Below are 17183 nucleotides of genomic sequence, written 5' to 3'. Positions count from 1 at the left end.
GGCTCATTTACGGTCACCATGAACTCTTTTTTGAGGGGAACCAGGGGAGTTATCAAACCAGGGCATCATGCTAGCTGTGAATGTGACCACCCTACACTTTAGTGTGTACACAGCCCCCTCCTCAGTTGATCTACACAGAGTCATTGAGGAGGGGGGATTATTTCCCCTCTGAGTTCATCAAATGATCAATTGGAGAACAAGGGAGGGATGGTTTGCATTGCATCAGGGCTACCCCAGCACTACGGCTCCTTTATATTTCTTTTTGCCACCACTGTCAAAATTTGGTGGATTCTTGATGGTTTGCATAAAAAATCCTTGGTGGGCTGGATAAAGGCTATCCGCTCCTGTTCTGTGTGCAGCTACTTCAAGATAATTTATTTGCATTAAAAAAGAAAAAGAAAAAAAAACCTAGAGAATTAAACAAGTGCAGAAATTGAAAGGAAGATCTAGAATGTAATGAAATAAGAATTCAATTAGGGTAACTATGGATGACATATACTCGGTTCCCTCCTTGCCTCTGGGGTCAACCCTCTGTGCTTGTTAGATAAAGGGTACCACTTAGCACACAAGGAATTTTTACCCCTCCTGCAGAAAGCACTTCAAACTGCCTGTGACTATTTCTCAAATGAATATATTTTGTTATTGTTAAGCATAAACAGTATTCCAGCAAACGCAGAGTACAACAGGAGGCATTTGAAATGTATTTAGTTCTGTTGACTTAACTGCACACCACCTTGCTGCATTATGCATGCAATGCAACTTAACTGGAGATAAAACATCAAAAAATGTAACAGCAACCAAGACAAGATGCAGTGTGGATAGTGTCATTATTTGGCTTAGTCACTAGATGGCACTGGGCTGGGTAGAGTCTGAAGTTTCATGTGATTGTTCTGTTCTTGACTGAGACAGCAAAATTCTCATCTAGCTTCCTATCATGTGTGTCTTTGAAAGCTTTCCTGACAAACGCTAAGTTAAAAGGCAGAGCCATAAAACAACCAAAATGTTTTATTGCCAGTGCCAATGCACATACAAAATCAAATAAAGGAACAGATGAAATTAAACACCAAACACCAGCTGGAAAAGGACAGTTCTTGTAGTGAATCTTATCTCCAACCAGTACCACTGGTGTCTTTGCCACTTTACTCTACCTCTCCTCCAAACCTGAAGTAACACACCCAGTTAAATCTTTAAAATCTCTAACAATATCTCCACATCACCGGTGAAGCTACCCACCAATTCCATTCTTCCTCATAGGAAACGTGGATAATTACTGAATACAGACTCTTTCTAGCGTAGCTCCACATCTTCCTCTCCTCTTCAGTCTAGATTTTTTAAAGGAAAAAAAAACCACTCAGCAAAGCCTACCTGCCCAAGGCTCTCCTCCAAAACGTAGATTGCGTGCAGACTCTCCTGTTCTTCGTTGCCTGCTTGCGCTAGGGAGCCCATGGATAGATAGTCAGTTGCCAACAGAGGCCTGGTCCTGGGTGCATTTTCCACCTGCTCTCGCAGTTGGGGGAACAACTTTGGACTCGAAGGAACTTTCAAAGTTCCATATGGTTCGTGATGCTGATAAGCCCTACCATCTCTCTTCTTGGGAGCCATACCTTTTCTTACTGACAGCTTGCAAATAAAAACAGAGATGGTCCGTTCAGAGGGAAAACCAAACTCAAATTTCCAGGAAAAGGAGCAAAAGGCCGCAGCCAGCAATGTAATCAACCATCTCAGAGCAATCAGGAGGGGAAAATATTGTTGACTAGCAGCAGAACCTCTCCTTTACGGTTTTTTTCTGTAAGTAGTTTATCCAAACAGGAAGTACCCAACCCCCTGCCTGCCCCTGCGAAATAGCGCTAGTTAATTCTTCGGGTTTCTGTGTATTTCAGTGGGGGGAGGGGGCCATGCCATATCAGCTTCTCTGTCAGTTAGAAACCAATATCCCAGAGCAGCAAGCATGAGGCAAGGTTTCTGGCAGCTAAGCTCTAACCTGCTCAAGAGGAAATGCTCTATTATGTCACACAGACTAAGTTTTTCCTATAAAGACCACCATGCATTGTTCAAAAACAACATGGGTGTTCCACCCACCAACTTGAAAAGGGCCTGATAGAAACAGCTTGACTTCCATACCACAGTTAATAAAAACTCTTCTGATTTTTAATAATAGATTCTTTTTTCTCTAGAATGCAAGGCTAAAAATGCTTTTTACACATTCCGATAACTAAAAAGAAAAGGAAGTAACTTAACAACTTAAAAGTTGCAGAGATAGAATAAATGAGATACATCAACAAACAGGCTTATGAACCATTCTTAATCACTAAAAGGCTTCTTTCTTGTCTCCCTTGAGTGAGGTTGCTCACTTTAAATTAGCAAACTTTGAACGTGTCAGAGGGGATCAAAGCAGATTAAATAATTATTTTGAGTACTGTTCAGGACAAGTTTGCATGACTTTAGACTCAGCAATGTATTCTGGGCATCCAAGTGCTTGCCAACCCTGTGCATTTTTGCAATTCAAGACAGGCAGGAAAAAGGAAAAGCAGGTACGGCGGGGAGAGAGATATGAGCTGCCATACGCAATGGAGAGCTGAGTTTGGCTTAGATCAGGCATGGCGAAACTTGGCTCTCCAGCTGCTTTCGGACTACAATTCCCATCATCCCTGACCACTGGTCTTGTTAAGTTAGGGGTGATGGGAGTTGTAGTCCCAAGACAGCTGGAGGGCCAAGTTTGGCCTTGCCTGGCTTAGATGATTATGAATTGCAAAGGCCTAGAGTTAAGAAAGAAGCTTCTTAATATGCTAGGGTGCCATGAACCGGCAGGACAACTGGGAGGCAGAAGAGGAGCCTGGCAATAGGTATAGCTGGGACTGGGACAAACTGGGGCAAGCTGAGAATGGGGAGGGAGAGGTTGGTGCGGGAAGTACTCACGGGGTGCACAGGAACCAGAGCAGCAGGACTCATCATCAGAGCCAGAGGGGCTTCTGTCTCCACAAACATGGTGGGCTCTGAGGCACAGGGAGCAGCAGGAGGGATACTCCAGGAGCTGAGGCAGGCAAGGGCCCACAGCCAAGCTCACTAGCTGGCCAAGTAAAGCTCACTAGCCCTGGGAGCAGGTGTGTGATTCCTCAGTTGGAGTAGGCTTAGAACAGGTGAGGGTCACATGCCTCATCAAGCCCAGGTGCTGCAATCAGTGTGCAAAGTATAAAAGGGCAGCAGAGCTGAGGTGCTGTGTCTACTCAACTGCCCATATTGAGGGCTTTTGGCCTTGATGCTCCTGGATCGCTGTGGAACTGTGCTCCGGTTTGACTCTGGACTGTATCCTGACTGCTGGACTTTGGCCTTGACTACTTGGATTGACCCTGAACCTCGTTTCCTGACCTTTGGACTTCACTTGTGTGGATTGAACTTTGGACGTGGCACGCTGACTTGCTGCCAGGTAGGCCAGGGGTTCAGGACATAGGGTGAGCCAATGGCCATCAGCCTGGCTCAGAAGTCATAGCTTACTGATGCTAAACCTCATAGTACTGAGCTTAGAAGCAGATTCAAATTAGCCAGTAACAAGACAAAACACAAAATATGGCACTAAACTGTCATTTCCAAGGGCAGCTAAATCCTCAGTCATTGTTTGTTCTAGCTCCCTGGTCTGTCTTCTCTCTTGCCTCCGAGCAAGATGGTTTTTTATTACCTGATATATGATTTTTAAAAAAGTAATCTATACACTTAATCCAGAAGGCAGAAATATCACCTTAAATAAACAGCTCATATATGGGTGGGTACATAGGCTGAGACTCAACATACTGTTCAGAAGACCACCCAACTCTACCTAGCAAATGTGAATACTAAAGAAGTTTTCTTCCTGACTTGAAGTCATTATCTTCACATTGCTCATCAACTGCCGGAGCCAAAGAGGGCAGGCTACCAGGATGGGAGATTCAACCATGGTTGGAATGTCAGTCGGATGCCTGTGATTTGCCCGAGAAGCCAAGAATGACTGGCTGTTATCAGTGCAGCTTTCTCCTGAACATACTCTTACTGTTGGAGAAGCACATTCCAACAGTCAGCCAGACGGGGAAAGGAGACAAAGAATTTGTTAAAGAGGTCGCACAAAGCTAGACAGACGCTAGGATATTTTAGAAGAGACCCAAACAATGTACAAGACATCTGACTGCTTCAGCATTGATGCCTTTGCTTTAAAGCGTGGGTGGATATTGACACTGAGATTAGTGACACCACTCCACTCCTAAAAGCACCAGTGAAACGGAATCAGATTTGACTGTATCTAAAGTTGACTGTACACTTCAGACTGAAACAATACACGTGAAACAGTCTGTCATTAAGGGCAGGGATAAGTGCCATGTTCCATAACATAGGCAGCATCTGTGGCAACACATATGCCAGAGAGCTGCAGCAAAAGCCCTTAATTTAATTATGTACAATTTGCATGTTTTATATTACTCCTAGTTTTACATAGTGAACATGTAACAACAGTCTAACTCAAACATTTTTACACTTGGATGTGGGGGGCAGGGGCGGAAATGGAAATGCTCAACAGTCATGGAAAAATATTGATATACATATCACAAATTCACGAAAGCAGGACATAATGAAATCTAGATCCTTGTTGCTTTCATTGTTTCTAAATATTTCACATTTTTCCAAACACATTTTAAAATGTAACTTTGCAACAAGGGAGATAAATTATGCATATGGTCTGGTCAAAGTGAAGCACATTTTAAAATCTCCTTGATCTAAATTTCCCACTGAAATCAACAAGACATAAATGTGTCTGTTTGAATGGACTGAGTCTCTATTTTTTTTCTTGATGAATACTGTTATTTGTGATATTCTAAGACAATCCTGTAGACTGCAGCCAAGTACAGGATGGGATGGGAGTGTGAAACTGCACAGGTTGTATATTGTTCAATTCAAGGCTTGATATATGCTTGGTAAATTTAAAAAAAGAGTGAAAGGTCAAACTACTTGCTAGAACTAGCAGAGTTTCATAATGCGAAGGAAACTAAACAAATCTTTACGTTTGAGTGCTCCCACTCACCCTTTCCCATATGAACAAAGATCAGTTTCATTTTCAAAGATGCTTGGTTTGTTGTGACATGCAAACCAGGGATCCTGGTTTAAAACAAATTCTGCTTTGTTTTGTCTTTCTGCATTGTCAGTTACAAAGATATTAAGTCAGAAATCAAGCTCCTTTCTTTCTAGTTGGTTTAATATATGCCTCCAAAAGGACTTCTGAGCCTTTCCTTACTGCCCATTTATATACGTGAAAAACGGAAACCAACTCTCCAGAAATATATCTTCTTTCCCCTGAGGCCTTGCCCATCGAACCTGATGTATCAATCCTTCAGGCAGAGCAACCTCCCAGATCTGTGTGAACCAAACTTTCAGAGTGCAGCCTCCTGGCTGTTTCCAACATTAGTCATAGAACTGTATTGTTGTGCCACCTCCAAATGTGATCCCAACAGCGAGCGCATAACTCCCTCTCTGTAGTACACGATTATAACCCCTGGTTTTTATGTAGCTTGTTTTGTACTTAAGCAGAATTTATGTTAAATCACAATTCCTAATTTTCTTGTAACAACAAGCCATGATTCACTGAAAGCAAAAGTGAATCATAGTTTATTCCTTCTCCTGGATTTGTGGAAGGAGGTGGGGTAGGAGCACATGAGATCAGCACTTTGCCTGGGCTCCTTTCTATTTGCACATGTAACACTAAACTACGGTTTAAGGTTACGTGTGAACACATTCACTAAGTTGGATCAACTGAGTGACACAGTATGGATTGCTGAGATGTTGCCTAACACCTCCTAATATAACATGAAACAAGAGTCTAGGCTCTCGCAGAAAAAGGCTCCTGGTAGCAAAGAACTTCTGGTTATTTTTTTCAGCTGAAGCTGAATGACCATGTCATGCAGTTTCAATATTCAGCAGGGAGGCAGCCAATTGTAATCATGCATGACACTGACATTTGAAATAGGGTAATACGTTGTTGTTATAAAGTGTGTGTATAATTTTAATAACAACATATCATCCGATTTCAAATGTCAGTGTGATACACACACACACACACACACACACACACACACACACACACACTTTTCCTAAGTGTTGAACATGCTGCACTCAGTAATCCTTATACCTACCTGTAAACTTTTATTATCATCAGAATTACTATTCTTGAATAAGAGATGAAGGGACGGAGGCTGTCAGACCTTACGGTTCCCTAATATGGCTGACGTGAAATTTGAGCCAGAGGTTTTTTTTGGCTTAGACACCATTCTTGGAACCTCAAAACACCCTACAATGTCTAGAAATTTGGGGAGCAGCAGCCTCAAAACACCATAGAAAGCTTGGCATAAAAAAGAAACTCAGGTGGTACTTTCTCTCAGGTAGCAAGGTGCCTAGTACATAGAGCAAGAGCAAAAATGCCACAAATTGAGTACAGGACAATCTTGTTTTCATAGGGAAGTCCCATGTGTCCCTACAGGCAAACAATGCAAGCTAACTGCCTCAGGTTTTCTATAAGATTTTTATAAGGGCAAATAATGTCATATTTCTAATTGTTGTGCTTTCTGTTCTGAACCTACCCTTATATTCTGTCTGAGTAATTGGGGTTCTTTCCCTCTTGAACTGAAAGGGAGAGAAGTTACACAGTTCTAAAGGGAGTCTAAAAACATTACAGCAAATGTGCTGTCTGTGTGCCAGAACATAGTCTGAGCTAAAAAGAAAGAAACCTGCCTTGACCCTCTGCTGTAACCTGACTCACTTCAAGCAGAACACAAAACATCATTTATACCGTTCTTGCAGGGTGGGGGTGAGGGGGCCACGGAGGGCTGTCTGCCTCCTTGGAGCAGTAACTGCTGCCAACAAGTCTACAAAATGTGTAGCAACTGGAAGCAAAAGCAAAATTTGCCTCTTCTTAGCTTCTACCCATAGTACTAAGCATATTTCATGGCAAAATTTCACACATCTTTTTAGGAAAATACTTCTAAACATGTTTAAGTAAAGGGGAGAAGTAGACTTGTGCATAGAGGACAATGACGTAGATTTGCACATACAGGACAGTGAATCCAAACTTTCAAGACAAAAAAGAGGAACATGAGAACACAAGGCTCAATTTCACAGAATGACCCCAAATCCTAGGATTAGGACACAGGGAGAAAAACCTCTCTGTGTTCCATTTTTCTACACCAAGCATAGTTTTATGAACCTCTATCATGCCTCCAGGCACCTTCTGTCTAAATTAAACTCCCTCTAAACATTTTCCCTCAGGGAGTGCATCCTAACGATTTGGTCATTTCATCCCCCCCCCCCTTTTCCAGATCTATATTGTCTTTTTGAAATGGGTAAGCCAAAACTGTAAGATATTTCAAATGTGGCTGCAACATGGATAAAGGCATTCTGATAAGTTAGTTTTCCATTTTATTTCCATTCCCTTTCCTAACAATCCACATGGAGCTCAGTATTTTCCGTGAGCTATCCACCTCCAATCTTAAGATCTCTTTCCTGGTTAGTTATGCCCCCAATTTACACCTCACCAGTGCATATACGATATTAGAAATTTTTGCTCCAGTGCGCCTCACTTTAAACACATTTAAATTGAACCATATTTACCATTTTGATTCCTATTCCCCAGTCTGAAGGTATCCTTTCACAGCTGCTCTTAACCCTTTTTGGTTTTGATCACACTCAGGAACATGTGGTGCACATTTGTTGGGGCACCATGACTAGTTGCAGTAACACATATGCACTGATATGGTGTGGTAGACAGATACAGCATCTGACACCACTGAAGCCAGAGTTCAAATCACCACTCAGCTCACTTAAAGTGACCTCGCACCAGTCACCATTTCTTAGTTTACAGAGCTGTTGTGAGTGGTGGAGACACCCACCATGCCCCAATGCCCTTGGAGGAATAGCAGAATGTGAAATGAATACTATTTATATATAAAAAAGCCTGTAATAAAATATAAAGAGGCCCATTGTCTGTGTCAGCAAATGGCAGGACAATATATATTAACAAGCCCCATCCCCCATTTGAGAAATAACTTAAATGATTAGAAAATGTTCACAAAGGATGAGGTTGCGTTCAGCTTTAATGGAGTTTCAAGATCAAGAAGCAGTGCAGTAGTTAAATAAGGTCTGTTACAACACAAACGCCATGAAGAGCATAGGCTGACATGCAATGCTATGGGTGCTTTCAACCGTCAGGTTTGTCTAATGACAGGTCTTTGGCTTACCTGTTTTATGCACTGCAGCCGATCGTTGGTCTGCTGTATGTGCCTGTCCATAGAATTCATTTTGATTGTCTCCACTTGGATTCTACCTGAAAGCCATTAAAATCCCTCAAGCTGCAAGATATAAAAAGAACAAGAAAGATCATTAAGACGACAAAAAGTAAAATGCAGTCCTGCCAACACTAAAACGAACGAGATGCTGGATACTACATAGCAGATGTTTACCCTTTGTGGTAGTTTTTTCTATTTAAAGGGAGGGTGGATGCCCTCTTGAAAGCAATGCCTTTTCATTCCAATATGTAACAATGACATCCCAAAGTCACATAATTCAGGGGTGGCTAGCTACAAACCTAGAGACATTCTATACTAGATCCCTTCCACCAATGTTCCCATCAGGTCAGTGCCATCAACTCTATCCCAAAGACTCCTCCTCTTTTCCCCCTCCTCTTCTTCCTGCTTCAAATCCAGCTCTTGGTTCACCAGCGGGGAGGGGAGAGGGAATTAGGGTGTTTGACATAAATGTCACCACAAAATGCTTTCTGCAGGCACCTGGGATGCATACTAACATCACAACAAACTTCAGTTGTAAATTTACGTTGACGCTGTGTGAAAACTACCCCCCCCCCCGACACACAGAGGAATCTGCCATTGGCCCATCAGTATTGCCACTACACTGACTGGCAGCAGCTCCCAGGGGTTTCTCTCAGCTTGAACTTGAGAGGTTTTCTGTATGCAAAACAGATGTTCCACCACTTAGCTATGACCCTTCCCCACCCTCCACAAAATGCAAGGTTCCCCAAATTTCAGACATTCATTGTAGCGTATATAAAGCACAACTTGGCTTAAAGAATATCACATGAAAGATGGAGCAAGCTTGTTTTCTCCTACTGCTGAAGGTGGGACACGAATCAGTGGCTTAAAGTTACAAGAAAGGAGATTCCCACTAAATACTAGGAAGACCTTTGACAGTAAGAACTTTTCGACAGTGAAGCAGACTTCTTCAGGAGGTTGTGGACTCTCCGTCACTGGAGGTTTTTAAGCAGAGGCTGGATGGCCATCTGTCATGCTTTAGTTGAGATTCCTGCTTCGAAGGGGGTGAACTGGATAACCCTCAGAATCCCTTCCAACTCAATTCTATTAATCTATGGCCTACACGTGCTCCTGATCGTTTGCAGAACCCTCAAAGCACCTCAAAAATTTTATATTTGAGTGCAAAGCAGAAGTATTTACTTACACGATAAATTAACCCAGACACGACACCATTTCATCAATGATCTATTTTAAATACTACAATTTGTTCATAGGGGATAGGAGATATTGTGTAACTGAAAGGGGAGAAGCATCAAAGGTCCCTCAAGCTCTGCCAAACACTGTAGCAGTGATTCTCCCATACTTCCAACCAATCCCTCCATCCAAAATGCAGTTGGAATCAAATCTCATTGAGTCTATTCCAGGGGTAGGCAAACTAAGGCCCGGGGGCCAGATCTAGCCCAATCGCCTTCTAAATCCGGCCCACGGACGGTCCGGGAATCAGTGTGTTTTTACACGAGTAGAATGTGCCCTTTTATTTAAAATGCATCTCTAGGTTATTTGTGGGGCATAGGAATTTGTTCATCCCCCCAAAAAAATATATAGTCCGGCCCGCCACATGGTCTGAGGGGTGGTGGACTGGCCCACGGCTGAAAAAGGTTGCTGACCCCTGGTCTATTCTGCCACTGTCAGATCTCAGCCAAACTAACATTATCTATACAGATCTTCCCACCTTAAAAGGCTTTTCTTTCCCTCCTAGTCTACTGCAGGAGTGCGAGTCAAAGAGGAGGTCTTGATCAGGCAATGGGACATTAGGGAGCAAAATGGCTTCAACCCTGATTTTGTGAGAAATGTCTCTGTCTCTCTCCACTTCCACCCAACTCTTCTTTCTGTGACCATTTGGTTTAACCATCTTGCTACATTATTCAGTGATTAGCTTAAAATTATTTAAAAGCTCTGGTCAAAACATAGAAATCACTTGGCGAAAGCCTTGTTTTCTCCAGCAGTGAGATATACCCCCCTCCCATGCTGTCAGCCAATATTATCAAGCAACTCCTGCTGGCAGATTAGGGGGCCCACAAAGCAGCAGGGAGATCTAGCATACGTGAGGAAAATGGCTTGCACTTAGTAGTAATAGGCAAATAGAAAGACTGGGAACAAAAATTACAGAGTGGTTTGATCTTGCTGGTATAGTGGGAAGCAATTTGGAGAGGGCAACACTTGAAACCCAATTCCATGGTTAGTAAGAGCAGCCACTGCAACAGCAGTGTAAATAAATAGCTAAACCTCAATGAAATGTCTGGGTATAACAAATCATTACAATGGTACTTCGGGTTAAGAACTTAATTCATTCTGGAGGTCCATTTTTAACCTGAAACTGTTCTTAACCCGAGGTACCACTTTAGCTAATGAGGCCTCCTGCTGCCTGTAACCTGAAGCATATGTAACCTGAAGCGTCTGTAACCCAAGGTACCACTGTATTACTAAAGTTGGTTCTCTTCCACCCAACCTCAAGGACTTGGGACAGGTAACAATTTAAATAAACAATGTAACAATGAATGCAAAATAAAGCAGAGCTGGGGAGCCTGCAGCTCTCCAGAAGCTGATGTACTCCAACTTCCATAATTCCTTGCCAGGCTGGCTGGAGCTGATGGGAGTTGGAGTCTAGCAACATCTGGGAGGGCTGCAGGTTCCCCACTCCTGACTTTAAGGCATTTAAAAAGTGAATTAGCATAAGCATAAACAAGCTGCTCTTCTAGCACTAGGAGAGGGGAAGACTTAGACTCTTATTTGGACAAGGCTCCAGGGAAATTTTTCTCAAACTTCTGATGGAGGATTATCTCTTTCTGAGATGGTGATGGGGGCATGTCTCATCCCAGTGCAATTCTTTCCAAATGTCTGCATTTGAAGTGGGCAGGAATACCGTATTTTTCGCTCTATAACACGCACCAGACCATAACACGCACATAGTTTTTAGAGGAGGAAAACAAGGGGGGGGGAAATTCTAAACAAAATAGTGGATGTATGATTTTTATGGTTCATGCTGTGGCCACAGACATGTGATCTGACAGTGAGTTTGGGGTAGCCCAATGCAAAAATCCTGAGGATCCATGTGGATCCGTGCTTTGTAACCATGTTTTAAGTGGGGAGGGAAGGAAAAGAACTCAAGGGACAAGGAGCTTTTCCACAGGGAGGAGGGAGGGAAAGAGCACTGTTGCTTTAAAGGTATACTTAAGGTATTTGCCCTGTGCCTGGGTTTTTTTCCCATTTAACAGTTTGCAGCCTTTTCCTTCCGCTCCTTGTTTTGAGGCGGAATAGATTTGAGCAAGTGAGGAGGACTTGGATTCGCCATTAGCTGTGTAAAAATGCTCCTCCTTGCAGCCTGAGTGATAAGCAGCCACCAGCAGCAATAGAATGGAGCACAAAAAAGCGGTAGGGGCACTAGGACCCAGACAATGCTCAAATCTATCCTGCCTGAAAACAAGCTGCTCCATCCCAGCCGATCAGCTGAGACGCGGGGATTTGCGATGTTTTCCCCTCTCTCTCATTCCCTCCCCAGCTTTTTTTTTACTTCCTGGTTTTCACTGCGTTGCTCAGAGCTCGAGGTTGGTTTTATTTTGCTGCTGGTTGCTTAAATTTTATCTTTCCTGCCATCTCTCTGCAGCCTCATTGCTCTGTTTAGAGAGCGCGCAGACCTTTGCTAGCGTCTGTCCGTCCCGTGTAAGCGGCTGCTGCCGGCTTTGCTGCTATGGCTCTCCTTCCCTCCCTCCTTCCTGGCTCCAGGTCGCTTTAAAGAAAGCAAAGTGAGAGCCTCGTAGAGCGTGTAAGTGGCTCCCGCTTTGCCTGACTGACGGCAGCCATGGCTCTGATCCGTGCATTCGCTCCTTAACACGCACAGGCATTTTCCCTTACTTTCTCGGAGCAAAAAAGTGCGTGTTTTGGAGCGAAATTTACGGTAAGACCCACCCATCCCATTTTCTTAATGTGTGAATGACTGATAGGAAGGAGTTAAACGGGAAATTAAGCAACTTGCCAAGGTCTGCATCTTTCTTTCCAGAATACTCTGCAACAGAATACTCTTCAGTGGTTCTGTGGCAGCTGCAAAGATGCTGTTAAGTAGGCAGGTTGAGGTGGAAAGTCCTCCCTGAGAAATGCGAGCTCTGAAAAGCTGAGTCAGACACCTTTGTATGCAGGTCTAGCATTTGTTCTAAATGCCATGGCAGTCTGAAGAGTTATTACAGTGTATTCCCTACCAAAGTACCATACCATGTACATTACACCCAACAACATCGTCTCGATGATAAATGTTAACATGTAGCCTAGTTCTTTGCTGGCAAGGGCTACAATGAAAACTCATTTTTTTAAAGGCAGATGTGCAGAAAGGAGAGGAGAATGGAAAGGTTCTCCCTGATTTAAGGATGGATTTGGGGCTATATCTTAAATATTGTTAATATCTGTACAAATGCAATGCAATATCGTGATCAGATTCAGTGGGTGTATGTGAGAAAAGTGTACAAATCAGTGGCAAGCATTATATCTGAAGTAGCCCCAGGAAGGGTCACAAGGTAAAGAACTGAGAGCTGTTCTCCCCACCCACTCCACCCCCAGTGTGCGTAGCTTTGCAATATCTGCTCCCTCTTCTTGCTACCTGGCAGTGAGTAAAAGGAAACAACAAACAGCACAAAAATCTATGCCTACAGACAGATGGTGAAGTTTCATCCATCAGACAAAAATGAATAATTTGCTCTATTTCTCTATATGCTGAGAGGTATTCGCAAAGGCAGATGATTGCTATCTATTGAGTAGCTGTGATTAAGCACTGAGCTAGGCTACAAACAGGATGGGAGGGAACTACCTTAACTAATTGATGAGTTATATAATCAGATAAGAGCTGGTTCAAGTTAGGGGGTGGAGTTAACTACAGACATGTATATGAGGGGGTTAAGAACAACTAATACATTTGAAGTGCCATTCCTCCAAGGCCTGCAAGGCTTGCATCTTATGTGTACGTAAGATACAGCAGGATTTTCACTATATTAAATCTGTCTTTGCTTTTTAAATGTGCAGATTTGAACAATTGATGAATTTAAGTGGTGGGTTTGGGCAAAAAGGTCTTTAATTAAAAAAATAAGGGGGTGGAGTTAAATAACAAGCCCCACCAGTGGAAGCCTGCACAAGAACATCTGCTAATACAACAGGGCTGCCCCCCACCGTGTCCTCCAATTTGGCTCAAGGGGTCAGGATAACTCCTGGAACAGCATGCGAGGGGAGGAAAAGGCAGAAAGGCAGAAATTCTGGCACTGGTGATCTGCCTAGTGCTATGCTGAATTCCTCCTTAAACATTTCTCTTCCTCAGCACAATATAGAGCTCACGACAATACACAGTGTACTTTCTTGGAGCCGCTTGCTTTCAATAGCAAATAAATGTTACGTTTCAATTTTGAAACTTGTGCTTTTTGTTGAAACTTCAACCTTGCCAACAACTTGTGCACCTAAGGTCAAAAATTAAATGCTTACTCATGAGCTTAATGCACAAATATCAAGTATGAAAATCTTAATTAAGAAAGTAAATTTTGAAAGGAAGTCATATGTTTCTTCCTATGTGCATTCTATTTTGCTCCCAAGTTAATTTAATATTGTATAAATGAATACCTATCAGGGGCTTATAAAAATTCTACTCTGAGCAACCATGAATCATCCCCACTGATACACACATCACAGATGATTTGTTTTGATCGGCTTCCCAAAGCTTTATTTAGAAAGAAAATGCATGCATTATTTTGGTTTCATAATGAAAGACACACACACACACACACACACACACACACACACACATATATTACATGCAAAATTGTGTGTGTGTGTGTGTGTGTGTAAATATAATGTGTGTGTGTAAATACAGGTATATACCAATAGTATAATACAGGTATGTATCATTTGTCAAGAGAGACATATTAATTTATATATAAAAAGTGCACGAAAAGCTTGTTGACATTTAGAGGGCTTTAGGGGTTTTCGCCTTTGCTTACCATGTCCCCTGGGCAGGAAAGAGTTTCTTTCCCAAGTAAGCCGGCAGAGGTCTCCCTTCTCTACTGAAGACGAGCGAGTTTCCATTCTCCTTTCACATAGCACTGCCTTGTGTTTCTTTTAAGCCTTTACAAGTCCCTACAAATCCTCTGCCTCTGCTTCCTAACAGGGAGCACTAAAACTGACACTGTCTGTCTGACCTTGTGGTTATTGATTAACTATCTCCCCATTCGCTGCCATCTTTCACACCTCTGGCGCTAGCAAATAGAGAGCTAAGGAGTAGCAGTCATACTCCATGACAGCTATGCTCAAAAAAGCCTGCCTTTGGAGATGTGGCAAGAAGTGCCGTTTGATCAAATGCTGTTCTAATGTCAAGACTAAATACCACGCAGATCCCGACAACTTGTACAGTTTAATATACATTTGCTGGGCCAATGCAGCACAAATAGCAACAAGGAGGGAGGTGGAATAATTCAGGGGAACAGCAAATATTAAAATCTGGACCAAAAGCAAAAGACAGGGAAAGATGACAGGTTACGACTATTTAATGTCACTGATTTTAGCCATGATTGATATCACAGTATCTTTTAATATTGCATTCAAACACTATCAATATACCTGTCTGCCCTAGAAACTGGGGGTTAAATCTGCTGCAATATTAAAACTGCTTTCCATAGGCACAAGCAATAACAATGGAAGACGAAGTGTATGCAATTGAGTAAAATGTGGATCTAGGGAAGCAACTTATTTCCACACAAGCACAAAACACAGAGGGCATTAAAAATTATTCATGCTTTGAATGTTACATTTACAGTTTGACTTGATTTTTCTTAATGGAAAAGGTTTTTAAAAGCTGTTAGGTACAAAATGTCAAAAATATGTTTAGCCACTTGTACACAGTAAAAATATTTGTCATAATTGGACACCTGCCTGTACCTCTTAGGCACTTTGATCAAAAGGGTAGTGTGTTTTGGGCTTTCACAGGCCAACCAATACCAGGAGGGGCTTCAACTGTACCAAGTGCCTGCTAAGAAGAGGTTCCTAGGTGAGTTATCAGAGAAAAGCCAAGTAATGGAGGAAGATTTCCACAGCTGCAGTCCAGAGAAAATGAGCTGGAGGACACAACCACCCTGCTTGGATTCAGGTGAAAAAATGGGGGAAACTCCTGAATGTTAGGGATGGGAGGCTAAGTTCTTGTAGTGTGTGGTTTAGGATATAAAAAGTCATGGGTGGGCAAACTAAGGCCCGGGGGCCACATCTGGCCCAATCGCCTTCTAAATCCAGTCCACGGACGGTCCGGGAGTCAGCGTATTTTTACATGAGTAGAATGTGTCCTTTTATTTAAAATGCATCTCTGGGTTATTTGTGGGGCATAGGAATTTGTTCATTATTATTATTTTCAAAATATAGTCTGTCCCCCCCCCCAAGGTCTGAGGGACAGTAGAGCGGCCACCTGCTGAAAAAGTTTGCTGACCCCTGGCTCAGACAAAAGTTACCGCAACCCTTAAGAGCTGCTAGGCTGTAACTCTCTCCGCATTCAGGTAAACCACCTGGAGCCAAGTGAGTTTTGTAAAGCCATTTTGTACCCCACCTGGTCTGAGGAATGAGTAAGGATAAGAGGTGTCATCTCCCTTCCGTAAACTCTGGGAGTACTTCCACACAATGTCTGCTCCCTAGTTCAGAAACTCTTAATGCCTATGAGAGGTTTACCTAAGCATCAAATTAAAGACAAAACAAATCTCTTTAAATCTGGACAAACATGAACTGGTTAAAAATAAACTGGGCTTCATTTTTACCTTTAAATTTACCAGTATGTATTACCGCTTTGTTTCAATTGTCTTGCTTTACAGAAAGCATGTGCTATGATCTCAGGGTATATGGGAAGATCATAAGTAAAACAGGCACACACACAAGTTGTTCCAAAACTGAACATCACCACACCTATGCGTGCACTGTGCATGTCTGAGTGTGTCAAGAAGGTGATTGGATGACATGAATAGTTAATACATCAAAAAACACTTATTTTAAGTTAAGATTCCCCCACCCCACCCCAGGATGCAAATGGAATACCATTTCACTTCAAAAGTTGTGGGGCTGCCAGAGATTTAAACATCCACCCACAACAACTGGTTTATTCCCTTAGTAGAAATGGTACTTCAGAAACAAAATAAGCAGCATGAAAATGTCAGGTGAAAGGTCATTTTAATCATTAAACACTTGAGGGGGAGAGGAAGTCGGTTTTAATAAAGCTTTATTTACCACAAGCAACTAAATAGCTACCGTGGCTGGCTTGGGGCTATTAAAAAGGAACCAGATGCAAGGAAAAGGAAGGACTTGTCATGCCAGGAGCCGGAGAATAGATATTTGTGCGATGCGGCTTTCCATTGTCACTCTACAAATGGGCAATAATCCCCAGAAGACTTTCTATCATCTTTGGTCTCCGAGAGCAAGCGAGCGGGTTGTGTGTGTGTGTGTGTGTGTGTGTGTGTGTGTGTGTGTGTGTCTGCCCGCACGCAGTCTCAGCGAGGGGTGGGAATGGATTTATTTAATTTATGGTGGCTTGAGCTGTGAGTGAGGGCGGTCATGCTGGGCTGTGAAAAGCCTTTCTGCAGCCCTGTGCTTTCTAATTCTTTTCCTCCCCCATACATGTCTATTAGATACGAACTCCCCCCCCCCCCCCAGCCTCCGCCACAACGGTGGCACAACCCCATAAGCTTTGAAAAAAAGAAGAGATGACAGCTTGCATAAGCGAGCCTGCTGGACTCCGCTGGGAGCAGGAGCGGCGGTGCGCAGAAATTGTTCAATCATCAAGCACATCTGCAGTCTGATTACAAAAGCAAAAAGGTGGCGAGGTTGGCTGTGCGGAGCAGGCAGGCCTGTGATGTG

The 17183-nt window shown here is 42.8% G+C and overlaps 1 protein-coding gene across 17 annotated transcripts in view; it reads right to left on the bottom strand.

The window, feature by feature from the left end:
• The window catches only part of ZMIZ1 (zinc finger MIZ-type containing 1), a 375034-nt gene that overhangs the window by 141930 nt on the left and 215921 nt on the right, over positions 1-17183 (bottom strand). For all 17 annotated transcript variants that reach the window (XM_083502435.1, XM_083502431.1, XM_083502432.1 and 14 more), the window contains one exon: positions 8244-8354. In XM_083502435.1, the coding sequence (XP_083358561.1) occupies positions 8244-8303 (60 nt within the window). In that variant the 5' untranslated portion in view covers positions 8304-8354. The remainder of the gene's footprint in view (positions 1-8243; positions 8355-17183) is intronic.

The sequence above is a fragment of the Podarcis liolepis genome (genome assembly GCF_965112155.1).
Source record: "Podarcis liolepis genome assembly, chromosome: 5".
Lineage (NCBI taxonomy): Eukaryota > Metazoa > Chordata > Lepidosauria > Squamata > Lacertidae > Podarcis > Podarcis liolepis.
This window is presented reverse-complemented; position numbering and strand designations above follow the sequence as displayed.